At 50.5% G+C, this 15,755-nt stretch overlaps 1 protein-coding gene across 17 annotated transcripts in view; it reads right to left on the bottom strand.

Moving 5' to 3' along the window:
* TTC7B (tetratricopeptide repeat domain 7B) overlaps window positions 1-15,755 on the bottom strand; it is a 273,939-nt gene that overhangs the window by 30,134 nt on the left and 228,050 nt on the right. For 9 of the 17 annotated variants that reach the window (XM_070378355.1, XM_070378356.1, XM_070378354.1 and 6 more), the window contains 3 exons: window positions 13,872-14,048; window positions 11,313-11,363; window positions 2,275-2,415 (listed from right to left, as the gene is read on the bottom strand). In XM_070378355.1, the coding sequence (XP_070234456.1) occupies window positions 2,275-2,415; window positions 11,313-11,363; window positions 13,872-14,048 (369 nt within the window). The remainder of the gene's footprint in view (window positions 1-2,274; window positions 2,416-11,312; window positions 11,364-13,871; window positions 14,049-15,755) is intronic. The other 8 variants (XM_070378349.1, XM_070378352.1, XM_070378353.1 and 5 more) reach the window with 5 other exon arrangements.

Below are 15,755 nucleotides of genomic sequence, written 5' to 3'. Positions count from 1 at the left end.
CCACAGGCCACAGAAACACCAGCCTGGGGTTCCGGGCCTTGATCTAGCTTGCTCTGAAACCTGCGCCGTTTGCAGAAGCTGGTGGTATTGCTGGAGCTGAGGATGGACACAGATGCTCCCTAGTTTCCGTACGTTCTCAAAAATGTGGGTCACTTGCATTTTGCCGCCCAGAGCAGTCAAGCCCAAACCACACATGGTAGAATCCTACATTTCAGTGGAAGCTTGTTTTATGAATTCTTTCTGAATTTACCTCTTCAAAGACTAGGTTGAATATATGACACAATTCTAATCTTGACTCAAACAAAGCCAGTGCTTTCAAAGAGTCAATATGGCACCAATCCTATAAGATTCTAATTTATGCCACTATTCATACTATATATGCGTGATTTATATTCTGCTCAGAGCTTATACGGCAGGTACGACATTTGCTTTCCAGAATTCAATTCCACCAACTCCTATAATGTTAAAAGCCACACCTATTAATAGCAATGAGAGCTTTATTCTCTCTTATAGGCTATGGCAATGAGAAATGGATGTCATGTGATTAATAAAACTTCTAGGACAACTCCAAATGGAATCTTAGCTGCCAAGTTCGTCAATGCTCTCAGAAGCAGATATGCAGTTTCTTCCCAAGAGTCATGGCAGGTCATGCCAAGAGGGGCACAGTGTGGTCTTACCACACAACGGGCAGGCGAAGGCGTCCTGGACTCACGGACCCTCATCCAGGTCATCAGCATTTCTGAGACACAGGCAAGAACGGCAGGGCCTGAGGGGTCCGGGGAGCTGGCTCCAGCCTGGAAGGGTCCCCATCAGCCCTCTGGCTTTTCAGACTTTGGCCTTTCAAAAACTCAACTTCAGGGACTTCCCTGGCAGGCCAGTGGTTAAGACTCCAAGCTCCCAGTGCAGGGGGCTCAGGTTGGATCCCTGGTCAGGGAACTGGACCCCACGTGCCACAGCTGAGAGTCTGCACAAAGCCACTGAAGGTCCTGCCTACCTCCACTGACACTGCGCAGCCAAGTAAATGCCCATTAAAGACAACAGCAGTAACTCGACTTCGTGCCCGTTTTAAAGGACAACGCTGCCCCTCCACTAGCCCTGCAGGTTCAGGCAGCCTCACCTGACCTGGACACTAACAGGAACCCCTTCTCTTTCTGTTTTTCGCCATCAGTGCTCATGAGGGTGATGGAAGAGGATGGCCATTACATCCTAGACAGGGGACCGGGCTCTTCTGCAAGCAAGCCGCAAGGGAGGCATCAGCCTGCCTAAGTCCCCTAGGCCGAACGCTGGCAAGCGTCTGCGCAGGGAGAACAATGAGCAAGGCCGTGAGTCAGCCCTCGTCTGTGCTTCTGCTCAGAAGAATATAATTTGTTAATTTACGGGCATTGTTACGGCTCACAGAAGGCGCTGCCTGAGCTTGGCTCTGGGACATGCCCAAGCCAGGTATATAAACCCAACTGTGTCTTCTTACACAAAGGTCGCAAACAAGATTGCGCATCGTGCAATTAGCCCTGGCACAAGCAGACTAAACAGATGGGCGCTGGTGGGTAAGAAGCACTTTCCCCAGCCAGATGTGGGCTTTCACCAGGCACCCCGGGAGCTGAGCCTGGGAAGCCCTGTGAGATCAAGGGCTAAAACACGAGAAAGTGATCATTCACACGGAACTACACACATGCCAGCAACTCAGCCGCCATCGCCGGCTCCCTATGGGGGACTCTCACGCGAACATGCCCGTGTGCTGGATTTACTGGGGGGGACTTCCTAGCTATGCAGAAGCAGCCGTGTGAAACTGGGGGGGTCACACCTGCTTTCTGGGCTAGTGTCCCGCCCCGCAGCCATGGGCACCTGCCTTACTCTCTGAGGGTCCCCAGGAGTGCCGTCAGAGAGGGGAGCCTGGACACAGGGTGCCGCCCCTTCCCCGCCTAGACGGAGACGACTTGTCACCCGAACCCCGACCCCTCTCCCAGGGTCTCTGGGATATCACTGCTAGAGTGCACGGGGCGCTGAGCTCATCACCCCAGGAGAGGGTGCAGTGAACCCCGCGGTGCGGAGGAGGAAACCGAGGCTCATCGCCCCAGGAGAGGGTGCGGTGAACCCCACGGTTCAGAGGAGGAAACTGAGGCTCAGAGCTGAAGCAGGACCACTGGACCTCTGGGTACCCTGCAGAGGCTGTCTGGGGGGCAGTGGCCCTGCTCTCGCGTGAACACTGCCGCCCCGGGCACACACCCCCCCTTGGGTGCAGCAGCAGGCCGGGTGGGGCAGGGGGCAGAGCGGTACCTGCATGCAGCCAGATCTGCGCCAGCGTCATCCAGGGGTGCAGGGGGCCCTGCTTGGGGGCGCTGCTCTGCAGGGACGAGGCCACTTCCGACAGCGCCTGCTCCACTCTGGAGGCCGCGACTGATGTGGCGTGGATGGAGCCTGCGGGGTTGGGGTGGGGGTTCGAGAAGACCACATCAGAGGTGAAAGGACAGACTGAAGCAGCCAACCCCAAACACCCCACAGCCCCCACACAGACACGAGACCAAGACGCACGCACGGCCCTCCCCAGGGGTGTCTGGGTTTCGAAGGTCACACCCCATGCGACCGCTGGGGCCTGGCATCCTAGTTCCTGTCCTTGGCTTCAGCTGCCCTCTGAGTCACCACAGAGCTTAGACTGCAGAGCGACTCTCCAGGAGCCTCGAGTGGGCTGAGAAGGGGGACGCCCGGCAGAGACACGCTGCTGAACCTGGCATGCTTGAAGGGCGACCAAGGCAGGTGCCAGAGCACCCTCCCGGGGGCCTGGACCTGGAGACTCCCTGGGCGGCAGGGGAGGGACCACCCTGGGCTGCTGCGAAGGATTCCGCGTGGAGGGTTTTGGTCTCAAGACACACCCAGCAACTGCCCACTTCGTTCCCTGGCCTTTGAAGGATCTGGGGCCATAGTCTGGGATGTGACTTAAAAACTACAGAAGCACGCACTTTTGCCCGCTATGTAAGCAGACGTCTACACTGAGGCTAACGCCAGCCTGCTGGAGGTCAGGTCAGAGCAGAGGTGGCGCCCGCCTTTCTCTTCTGTGAAAGCTGCTCTTCTGAGGCTGGGGCAGGCCGCTGTCGGGACAGGTTCACTAGCCAGGGGGATCTGGCCAAAGGGCTGCTACTCAGACATCAAATGAGTCAAACCACACGTTCCTCCCATGCTGACCTGGGGAGCTCCTGCCAGACAGGGGCCACCTTCTGAAACGGGGGTCTCTCCCCACCTCTTTCCCACATCCCCTCTTGGAGGAATGGTTTCAGAACTGAGAACAGGAGTCTCAGTTATTTCAGATTGAAAACTGGTGATATTTATATTCGCTGGCAACATTCTTAATTTATAATTCATCCTCAAGTGAAATACAGAGATAAACATTCCAGCCCTGTCGGTGGTAACTATCAACTTATTATGAGGTTGAAAATGGTGATTATAGAGAGATACACGCTGACTACTCAAATAAACCGAGTTGGGTCTACTCTGGGTAAGAGGAGACTGTGAGCATAAAAATAATTTCTGCTGGGGCTTTCAAATGTACCATAATTTACTCATTTTTAAGAGTATTTGCAGTGATAAACTGGCCATCCATATTGTGTTTTGACAGTCCCAACATGAAGGAAATGTGGATTTTTCTCAATATACTCAAATCCTTCCGTGGGAGGGGGTTGGTGGAAGGGAAATGGGGGAGGGGGCTGGGGACCAGCCTGAGAATCCAGCTTCTGCGGACAATCCCCAGACAGCACCCACGGGGACACGTAAGAGGGCGGTTCTGGAGATGGACCAGGGAGGCCTCCAGAGTCAGCGCTGCTGTGCGAGGAGGCCCACGAGCCCAAGTTCAAAGGTGACACAAGAGAGCTGATGGAGCTCAGCTAAGAACTGACCGTGCAGAGACAAAGTGTGTCAGACTACTTAAAAAAAAACCTAAGCAGCAAGATGATGAAACTGCTGTTGGTTTTGGGGGTCTTGTTCTGTTTTCAACCTCTTTATGGAAAATCAGCATTTTAAAAATTGATAACAAGGATGGACATAGCTTCTCTGAGATTTTTAATAGCAATGATTAGTTATATAAATGAAACTGCTGTTGCTACATCCTGACCCTATTACCAAGCTGGCTTACCTTCTTACTGACTACCTCCAACAGGGGTTCTCAACCTTGGCTTCACATTAGAATCACTTAAGGATTAAAAAAAATGACCATGATGTCATAGCTACAGCATCACTGATGCTAGGGGTGGGGCCAGCCATCTATTCGTTAATAATGCAGGTAACACCAACGTACAGCTAAGACTGAGGCCTCGACCTGGATTGACAGGAAGAGGGTGTTATTAGATGACAGTGGGTCAAGAAAAGCCTGAGGGCTTCGTCTACACAGCTCAGCCAGCTTGAGCGGTCCTGCCTCCCTGCAGCCCAGCGATCTGGGGAAAGGGGACCAGGAAGCTCTTGTTCTTTAGGACAGAGGTTCTCAGAGCCCTTTTATCTCAGAATCCCTTTGGACTCTGCGAAGTCATTTTCTTTAATTAATTAATTTGGCTGCACCAGGTCTCAGCCAAGGCATATGGGATCTAGTTCCCTGACTGGGGATCAAAACTGGGCCCTCTGTATCAGGAGTGTGGTGTCTTAGCCACTGGATCGCTAGGGAAGTCCCTCTGCAAAGTTATCGCAAGGCCCCTCAAGAGATCTTGTTTACATGGGTTAGGGACTGAAATCAAAAATGAAATCAAAACTGAGAAATGCTTAAAATGTTTCATTTTTTAAAAAGAAAAATAATAAACCACTGCTCTAGAAAAATTCTACACATTTTCTACTAGATTCTCAGACTCCTTGGCTACAAGGATTTGTGACTTTTAGACAAAGGGCTAATTTTGCTTTTCAGATGATCTGTTTGATTCACAAACCAACTTCTCAGAAACAACGTCAAAGTTCCTTCTCTTTGTGATATCTATACACAACTGGGGCTGCCCTGGTGGTTCAGGCGGTGAAGCGTCTGCCTGAATGAGCCGGGTTTCATCCCTGGGTCAGGAAGAAGATCCCCTGGAGAAGGAAATGACAACTCCCTCCAGTACTCTTGCCTGGAGAATCCCATGGACGGAGGAGCCTGGCGGGCTACAGTCCATGGGGTTGCAAAGAGTCGAACACGACTGAGTGACTTCACTCACTCACATACACAACTAAATTCATTTATTCTTCACATACTCATGTTTCACTGTGAAGAAGGTCTGGCAAATGATGATGCCGGCAGTGGTGATTATCAGTTTTAGTGAACTAGTTTTGATTATCATTTTTGATTATCAGTTTTAGAGGCCTGTTCCAGGCACTCTGGTTTGCATTTTATGTATATTGCTTCATTTAATCTTTAAACAATTCTCTGAGGCAGGTAACACTGTTACCTGCATTGTTTAGACGACAAAATTGAGATTTAGTGAGTAAGTTACCCAAATGCATATAGCCAGCAGGTGACTCAGACACTAGTCTAACTGCAAATCGAGCGTCTAAATCCAGCTCTGATACCACGTCCTCTAGGAAGGCTGCTGGGAGCCTTTGGATCCTCCTCCCTACCATTCTCAGGCAAAACGTTAGACCTCGGGACCTCAGTGCCCCATATCCTCCTGTGGTCATGGTGATCCCTGTACAGACCACACTGTTTTACGTTAACGTTAACCTAACTGTCTCTCTTATGAGACTGGGTGGTTCTGGAAGACAGGAGTCATGTCCTCCATTTAGGTATTTTGCAAGTGAAGTGAAAGTCACTCAGTCGTGTCCGATTCTTTGCAACCCCATGGACTGTTCAGTCCATGGGATTCTCCAGGCCAGAATACTGGAGTGGGTAGCCTTTCCCTTCTGCAGGGGATCTTCCCAACCCAGGGGTGGAACGCAGGTCTCCCACGTTACAGGTGGATTCTTCACCAGCTGAGCCTCCAGGGAAGCCCGCTAGGTACTTTAGGGGCTAAGAATGCCAGGCCCTGAAATGTGCTTGGTAAATGCTCATGGAACGAATGAATGAATGAGTGAATGAGCACTGCCAACAGACTTGTCACTGTATGACATCTGCAAGAGAGTGGCCCCCTTCGAGGGAACCACGGCTCGGTGCCCTACCCTCCTTCCCTAACCGCCCAGGGGCCAGAACCTTCCCTGGCTCAAAGGGCTCCTCCCAACCACTGGCACTAAGACTGACCGTGGTGCACATGAATTAACACTGCTCTTACCTGGGGCTCCCCAGCTCCAGTGTAACTAACCCCCTTACAAAGGGAGGGTGACTGAGGTTCATCAGAAACAACTGTTTCCTTCCTACATGATCCCTTTTCACACACGTCTCACGGGGCAGACACCCTTCAGGTTCTGAGGGAGGGGTGGGTATTTGAGCATTCAATATTTATTAACAAGAGCAGGTGATTTACAATAATGATAAAAATACTTAATAGCTAATGTCTATAGGGCTTCCCTTGTGGCTCAGCTGGTAAAGAATCCGCCTGCAATGCAGGAGACCTGGATCCAGTCCCCGGGTTGGGAATATCCCCTGGAGAAGGGAATGGTGACCCAATCCAGTATTCTGGCCTGTAGAATTCTATGGACTCTATAGTCCATGGGGTCGCAAAGAGTTGGATATGACTGAGCGACTTGAACTTTCACTTTCACTCTTCCCAGCAATAGTGCAAATATATCAAACTCTCTCACTGGGTTAGAATTTGGAGGAAGAAAGGGCTAAGCATCACTATGAATTAGAATAGATAAATCTGATTACAAAAAATAATCAAAACAACCTGCGTCTTACTGTTGCATAGACTGAAATGGTAAGTGCCAAGATAGATTTTGATTTACGTAGGTAAACTAGAAACGCTAGTCCTGACCAACCTATTTTTAAAGCAACCCTTTTCTTTCTCATGAAGGCAAATGTATTCTTAAAGCGTGCATGGGGGTTAAGAGGATTATCCCTCCAAGGGAAATGGACAAACTGAGGCTTGAGAAAGGAATCAGAGCGGGAACAGAAGGCATATTTCTAATTTGAAATCCAAGACTCTGGAGGAATAAGCTTCCAGATAATCAGGTTTGACAGGTGAGCCAGGGGACGTGTCTGGCCGCTGAGCATCTCCTATTTATCACATTAATTCGAGAAGTGCTTATCCCTGTTGGAACCCTCAGGGCCGAGCAGCCACCAAGTCCCTCAGTCACAGGGTGCAGGGGCTCTGAAAAGCCACCGTGAAACCAACTGAACCGACAGCTGACGTGGGCAGGTGACAGCGGGCCCTGAAACCTGGCCTAGGTTCTGTGTCCATGGGGCAACGATGTCCTGGAGCTGAATTTCGTCCCACCTAGATGCCCAAGAGAAAATGCTGCTTTGGACATCTGATACGCCGGCAAAGCGCTGCTTGAAGAACTATTCTGATCCCCACCTCCAGGGTCTTTATCTGAGTCCCCGCTTAGGACCACCATCTGGGTGGGGTGTGGAAGGGTACTGCTGATAGAGAGCCTGGGCCGAGGGGCCAGGAGCCAGGGCTCCTGACCTCAGGAAGCAGAATGCAGGCTCCGCATCCCCTGGAGGATTCCTACCCCCATTCCTATCATCTCCTGAAGCCCATAGAGAAACTCTGCTAGAAGCAGGACACGGGGTCCAGCCAGCTCACACTGCCTGCTGCTGTCTTTCCAAATCCTCTCCTTGGCTCACTACACCTGTGGTCAGTTTCACACAGGCCTCAGACACGGACCCTAGTTCAATACTTGAAGTTCATCAGGCAAAGGAATCTCAGAGCCCGTAACGCTGTTAAGCAAAAGGCAGTAAACTTCACAGCCAGGCTGTGTTCGGTCACCTGTATTTTCACAAGCAGGGTCACTGACTGCTGGCGTGTTTTTATACTCCAGTGGCCCTCTCGACTCTTCTGGTGGTGGTACCTAAGCCGCTGTGGTTTGAACGATGTCCACCTTCCCTCTCCCCTCCCATCCTCACAGCGTGTAGAGGAGGAACAGGTCAAAGGTGCAACCCTGCCGACTTGGTGAGCATTACAGCCCAGGAACAACTGACAACTGTGCTACTGAAGTGCGAAAAAGAACAACAAAAACCCCTCTGCCGAAGAGCTAAGGACCCATGTCTAAGTGTTCGCGCGGGGTTCAGGCTGCCCTCTGCTTCCAGCCCTGGAGCGCTAGCTCGGTCTGCGCGTGAACGCGGGGAGCGCGGGGCGCGTGGCTGCACCGGCTCCGGCCTCGCACCTCGTCACCCGCGTCCCATCTGCCCCGCGCAGCCTCGCAGGCACCCGCCCTCCGGCGCTGCTCTGAGAGGAGCCCGTGTGTGCAGGAATTACCCACTGCCCAGAGCTCTCTGCACGTGTTTTCCCTCGGTCCTGAATTGACTCAGTGCTACCTGCTGGCAGAGTTCACTCAGCTTCCGGTTCTTCGAAGCTGTGCCCCTCCCCCAACAATGAAATTAAAAAAAAAAAAAAAGCAGCTTCACTTCTCAAAGGCCCCACGCACTGAACGGTGATCTGAACGACTAAGCATTCCGCCAGACAGCTGGGCTTGAAACCTTCCATCTTTAACAGGAGAAGGATGCCTGTTTCTCAAGAGGAGGCTTGAGCGCCGATGAGAGGTGGTCCAGCGACCTCCTCGCACCGGGTCCCTGCGCTCTGAGAGCCTCAGCGGCCCGGGCCTGAGCAGCCGGTGAGGAAGGGGAGGACAGGGCCCCACCTGTCCCTGCAGCGCTCAGTCAGGCGCATGTTCTCTGAATCCTTAAAAAACACGGACCATTTTCCCTCCACGCCCACCCCTCAACCCCGGGTTAGGACAATCCCCATCTCCACTGGGGGTGGTCCTGCCTCTGATTTGGGGGGTGGGCTCCTCACACGGGGCTGTCAAGGGTCTCCCTTCCGCATTCTGGCCCCTGGAGGGCTGCCCGCTCCCCTCGAGTCGGGGAGCTGGGGTGCGCCCCAGCAGAGCGGCCTTGGGGGCCACTGTGGTTCCATCCGCCTCCCGCCCACTGTGAGGCCTGCTTGTGGGCTCTGAGGATCGGTAACTTCGGGGGCTATTCTCGTAGCTACTTTCCTTGTTCCCTGTGCGAAAAGGAGACTAAGATAGCCAAGTACATCTGGACAAAACAACCCCCCAGTCCCAAGACGAGGTCACGACTCCCAATGACTTTCACAGAGTATCAAGCACAGCTCAGACCTGATGGGACGTGCTTTCCTCCGGAAAGGGGTGGTCCTTTCCAGGGAAAGCGTCGGGAAGGACCCCGGAGGCAGGGGCATGCGCGGCGGCCAGCGTGCTCCGGGGCTGTTGGCGGGGCGCTCAGCAGGCATGCGGGGGGCCGGCCGTCGGAGGGAGCTCGGGAGCCGGCTGCGGGGCGGGAGGCAGTACCTTCTGGAGGACTACACGGGGAGGCTCCCCACCTGCCCCAACCCCACCGCTGCACAGTCCTGAGCCCGCCACTCTGCACCGAAGCGCCCACCCCTGGGGAAAGCGGCTTGTGCGGATGCGGCCCGGGGAGGAGGCTCCCGGCTTGGGCCGCGGCCTCACTCCCGGACACACACGCCCGGCGTTAGCCCGAGGGCTGCATTACTGACCTGTCCACCTCCTGAACTGCCATTCAACCTCGTTTAGGGAGAGACATCCTAGAACTATCTAAGTGAACGTGCGGCAGTGTCCAGTGTTTGTCGCTCAGTCGTGTCCGACCCTTTGTGACCCTGTGGACTGTAGCCTCTGTCGTGGGATTCTCCAAACAGGAACCCTGGGGTGGGTTGACGTGCCCTCCTCCAGGGGATGTTTCTAACCCAGGGATGGAACCTGAGACCCCCACGTTGCAAGTAGATTCTTTACCATCTGAACTCCCAGGGAAGCCCGAACTACTTTTTTAAGAGAATTAATTTTAATGAAAAAAGAGCAAGAACATTTACACTTCAGTTGCCACCCCTCAAAAGCAGTGGGGCCATCATTAGAGTGACCTTTTCATATATAGATTAAAAAGGGACTTTTTTCTGTTAGGCAGAGGCAGAAGGTACAGTCAGTCACCACCTCACCGACTTGGTCACTTCCTGATCCTGACGGATGTTTTTAAGTCAGAAAACGCAAGGTCAATAATAAAACGCTCACCACCTCGGCCTTGTATCTCACCTTGCTTCATTTGAGCGGGGTGTGTTTTCCTTAGTATCATTCTCTTCTCTGGGCTCCTAAAGAGAGCAGCACTTTCACCAGAATCGGTGAAATAAAATGAAGCTGGGAACACGAGCCGGCACATTCTCGGAGAGGAGGATAGGACATCTACCCAGGTCTCCCTCCAGAATGACGACCGCTGGGGTAGGTGCACGGGGGCGCCTGGACTCCTCAGCTCAGGAGTGAGGGCGCCGTGGGGGCGGCCTGGCGGCTACGTTCCAGGCCAGCTCTCCCTGCCTGGCCGGTCATTGCCCTCAGGGAGCCACATGGGCTGGTAGAGGCTTAAAATCAGGATCAGCTCCTGGTAAACCACAAAAGCGTGTGTGAACAGCGTGCTCAAGTCGCTTCAGCTGTGTCTGACTGCGCAACCCCATGGACTGTAGGCTGCCAGGCTCCTCTGTCCAGGCAGGAATACTGGAGTGGTCTGCCATTTCCTTCTCCAGGGGATCTTCCCGACCCAGCGACCGAATTGGTGTCTCTCGTGTCTCCTGCATTGGCAGGCGGCTTCTTTACCACTAGTGCCACCTGGGAAGCCCAGGTGTGTGAACAGAGTAAAGCAAATTTAGATCCTCACAGGTGAGGAATCCAAGGCCAGGAAGGTTAAATGGGTTGCGTGGGCCCCTCTGCAGAACTGCTCGCGGAACCCAGGTTCCCCTGGCCTTCCAGAGACTTCGGGCTGTTTTTATCGAAAGGGTTAACACCTCTGTATGAATACGTCAAGCCTCATTTTACCGTATGGAAAGGGAATCGCTTTTTCTGTGTACTAATAAGGGTTGAACCAGAAAGGAATTTTGAGATTCAACTAGCTCCCTCTACCCCAAATCCACAGATGACCCTCACTGGGAAGCCTAGATGTCTCACACTTTTGATCAGTCGCCGAGGGGCTGCTGACACCCCCACCGCACTCGTTCCCTTGGGCATTTTTCCTGCAATGCCTCCTTCTGTAGTCCTTTCCAGACAAGTGCTGCCTCCTCCGTATTTAAACCCAAGCTGCATGAGGAAGCGTTAGAATCTCGAGCGAGCTGGGCCCCACGAGGGGTGAGCAAGCGGGTGGCAGCTTAGGGTCCAGGCCATCCGAACACTCCCAGGAATCGACAGCCACAGCACACACTGCGCGGTGGAGGGTAGCGTGATTCTGGAGACCCTCGGAAAAGTTAATAGATCGGTAAACTACTTACTAACTGAAAAAAGGGAGGGAAAACCATGAAAGTATACTTCTGGAGAGTTGCCTTGGAACAACAAATCAAACCAAAAATTAAAACCAAGAAACAAACATTTGAAAAATCAAAATTAAGGCTAAAAAAGCAAATGGAATTCTCATAACCTTCCAACTGTAAGTCCGGTTGTCTGGGATCAGATTTCAATTCAAGAGTGACATATGTTTTTCCACTAACAATGGTTTTTTTTTTTTTTTTAAAGCAAAGGAAGGCCAACTGGGCATTCCCCTCCGTGTTTAAATGTTCACTCAGCACGTGAAAGCTGACCAATTCATGGACTGTTTTGTTTCCAGGGCAGGAAATTCCAAAGGGAAGGGAAAAATAAACAAGCAATTTCCAGATCTTTCCACACATTAAGCCTCTTCATGATTCCAGCAGTTGTAGGGTTGGGCTAGTGTTCGATCCTGTGAAGTCAAAGGATTGGGGGCAGGGTAGGATTCAGGGAGCTTTAGGTCTAGGCTATCTGTTCTAGGGGAAAGAGCTGCATTCAGATTTACTATAATTTTAATCAATAAATTTCACCTTCGCTAGGCACGTGCACGTGTGGCATGTTTCCTTCTCCAGCCCAACGCTGTGCTTGTGGCTGAGAGGCAAGGTCCTCGGGCGCGACAGCCTTAGAACACCTGGTGACCGGCCAGGGGCTCCCTCAGGACGGAAGGTGACTCAGAGCTTTGTGAAGAATAAACAGCTGAGGCTGCTTGGCGCACAGCATGTTCAGCAGAAAGCCCAGTGGGTGCGCGATGCCCTACCCATTTGCTAATTAGTCTGATATCAGGTGTCCCACCAGAAGAGGCTGGACCTCAGTCCTCAGAGGTTTAAAGGGACACAGGGCTGCTTGGGATGCAACGAGGTAAATACTGGTGGGTGTGGAGGTAGGTGGCTTTGTTACGCAAACAAGAAGGGAAGGGGCAGTGGGAGTATCTAACGTCATTCTAGAATAGTTTTTCTTGTTATTGTTCAGCCACTCAGTCGTATCTGACTCTTTGTGACCCCGTGGACTGCAGCCTGCTAGGCTCCTCTGTCCATGGGATTTTCCTGGCGAGAATACTGGAGTGGGTTGCCATTTCCTCCTCCAGGGGATCGTCACCACCCAGGGACTGAACCCACGTTTCTTGCACTGGCAGGCAGATTCTTTACAACTGAGCCTCCTGGCTCAGTAAGATTCCATTTCAAGAACCCCAGCCTCAAGCTGGGCAAAAGTCAATGTAAAAAACCATCTTTCTGGAAAAACCAGAACAGAAAAAAAGCCAAAGTTGGCAACCGCTCCTAGTCATTGTATTAAGGGAAAATGTCTAAGAAGTAGATTAAAAACAACGTAAGCAGTTTATAAACATTATCTTCATCTTCCATTTTGTAAAAGTGGGATTGTCATTGAGACTGAGTTCAGAACAGTTACTATGCAGATAAGTAAGGTCAGAGTGTTTCTTGGTTTAAATTATTTATTTTAGATGACAGTCTCCTTTCTGTGTGTGTGTGTGCACACGTGAGTGAGTCTAACGTAGCAGGTCACCATCAGAAATATGAGCACATTAGGGAGAGTAGTTCTTTATATGCTGAGCTTTTGTTCAGCATATAACAGCGTTTGGACCAAAGATGAACCCTTATAAAACATGGGTATAGAGATTAAATTTTCTGGCTATGTTGCAGGTAAAGTCAGCATTAAATAAATGAGTGGAAAACAAGGGTGGATCTCCTGGTGAGACTCACATTTAGGGGCCATTTAAGGACTTTATCAACCAGTGTCTCATTTTAATACAGGGATCTTTTTTTTTTTTAATTGACAGGACCCAAAACAGACTTTCAAATGTCCCTATTATTTAAAAGCAAGATTAGATTGAAACACTGTTCAATTTCCCTGCCTAGATGCATGACACAAGCCCTCCATTTTCTTTCCCTGCAAATGGAAAGCAATTTATAGTCTTAACAACCACTGTCACGGGAATCATGAGAAGGTATTTCATACACGCATATTCTTGAGCCCCAGCTCAGGCCTCCTGAATCGTAAACTCTGGGGCTCGGACCCAGGGGATCTGCAGTTTTCAAAGCTCTCTGTGTGACTGTAACACACCATAAGCTCTGAGAATCACATATTTAAAAGGCAGATGACTGATATTTTTAGATACGACCTTGCTTATGAAATACTTGTTGAATTCATTTCTAAATTGAAAACCAGAAATAATTAGGAATGTTCTAAATTGTCTTTTTTAAGAAAATAGGATCTTTATGCATTGATATCAAGTCCAGGAAATCATAGGAGTGCCCAAGAGCCAGAGGCAATGTTCTAGAAAAGCTTCTATTGATTCTGCTCAAGACAGGTTTCCTCTGCTTTTCGGAGGGGAGGGCGGAGCTCGGCAACATTGTCTCCTGCCCCAGGCAGCATCTGGGTTTTCAGACTAGCAAGTTTTGCTGTCACTTGGGTTTGATGGCGTTTGCTACCCAGCTTATCAGTTAGGAAGATTATCAGAAAATAAAACATCAGGCAAATGAAGCAGGTCTAACAAGAAAGGAAAAAAAACGAACATAAACCATGTTTACACAGAGAGGGTTCCTGGCGGGGCCCCGGGTCACTGACGGAACGTGCAGCCGGGGGCCACACAAAGGTTTCGGGTTTGGGATGAGAAGGAAGATGAGGAGACAGAAACAGGTGGAGAGGAGACTCGGTTCTTGGAAGAGAAGAGGAGGAGGAGGAGTCTGACACTAAAAGAGTGAAAGAGAAAAAAAAGGATAAAGGCAAAAAAACTTTAGAAACACAAAGGAAAAAAAATAAGCTAGCTTTTAATATACTCACATAAGCTGCAAAGAAAATGAGGTCATGTAACACAGTCATTCCTCTACTTGACAACAGAACACAAGTACTTTTCGAAGAAAACAAATTTGCTGTTTTCACTGGTTATTATTTGTTCTGCAACCACACCATGGAACAGGAATAACTCAGGTTTACCTGGGCACAGATCCAGCAGTATGGTCCACTGAAAATAATACGTCTTTAACCTATAGTATCCGCAACACTCTAGAGGGAAAGAAACTACTTGCTTTTCAATGAAAGGATTAGAACTTGACTTTTCCTTGATTTGTTTTTTTACGAGAAGCACTTATATAAAATTTACTTGAGAACTAAGGTTTTCCTAGATGCAGCTGTTGAGGGGCAGCCACGGGCCAGCATCGCGGCAGTGGCGTGTGAGCGCGCCAGGCTGGGCCACGGCCGTCTTCGGCTGGAGAGACACACCACGCCGTGGGAGGGCCACCACGGCGACGATTAAAAACGTTCCTGGACAAAACGGGGCAAACTTTCAAGGTGAAAGAATCGTTTTACTTTGGATAGGTGTCTGGTAATATCCACCAATGACTAAAGATAAATCCCCTTACTCCACATCCTGTTTTGAAGGCAAAAGGAAGAAAAAAAAAAATTTTTTTTTTCCATCCTCTATTTAAGGAACTAACTTATTCCAAAGAAAAAACAATGACTCATAGCTTCAAAGTTGAAAGACGGTCGTTGGATTCGAGTCTCTTTTGATGGCTAGGACCTACTGGACGACAGAGGTGGGGGTGGGGAGAGAAGGGGACTGAGAGGGATATTAGAAGGGAAAGCAGATTCTTTACGGGCTGTTTTCCACTCTGCCACTCCCGTTTAATAAAACCAACGTCCACTCTCTGGCTACAGTGGGCTTGGTGAGTCCGAGGCCTCTAGCCTTGGGCTCCCCTCGTGTTCCAGTTCAGATCCGCATCTGGACAATTGCAGGGGTGGGAAGCGGACCTCCCGGTTAGTTACCCACCTTTCAAAATGAACACCACCGAGCCTGTACTTCATCATGACCCAGATGTATAATGAGGGTTCCTTGGCTAGATTTTAAAAGAACTCTTATCTGTTTGACACATACACTGAAATTTTAACAGGCAAAATATGATATCTGAAATCTGCCTCAAAATACCTTACAAAAACTAAGTGTTGGACAGCAGAGATAAAGGAAAAAAAAAAAAGGAATTGTTGGAGGCTAGTGGTAGGTACATGGGGACTCATGGCATTAGTATCTCTATTTTGGAATATTTGAAGTTTTTCCACAATAGAAAATTTAAAAAAAATAATAAAAGGGAAATAAATTTTAGCTCTGGCAAACAAAAAGGACAATCCAAGGGGGGCTGTGGCTTTGAGAAGGGGTCTCCTGCGCCGCGGTGACAGGGTGGGCCGTGTCGTGACCGCGGGAGGTCGCCTCTGTGCCAGGCACACGTCTTCATCCGCTGTGCTCCTGGCAGAGGCCTGGGTCCTTCAGGGAATTTAGAAAAGCCACTGACTGTGGGGCTGTAAAAAGCCCCAGGACGTTCTCTGCTGACGAAGGCAAGGGGGGTGCGTGAAGGGACCCCCACGGGGGCCGAGCAGCCCAGACACAGTCTGCTATTTCAAGTCAA

Source organism: Bos mutus, chromosome 10 (assembly GCF_027580195.1).
Source record: "Bos mutus isolate GX-2022 chromosome 10, NWIPB_WYAK_1.1, whole genome shotgun sequence".
In the NCBI taxonomy this organism is placed as follows: Eukaryota; Metazoa; Chordata; class Mammalia; order Artiodactyla; family Bovidae; genus Bos; species Bos mutus.
Note: the sequence above shows the minus strand (reverse complement) of the source record. Positions and strands in the feature narration are given on the sequence as shown.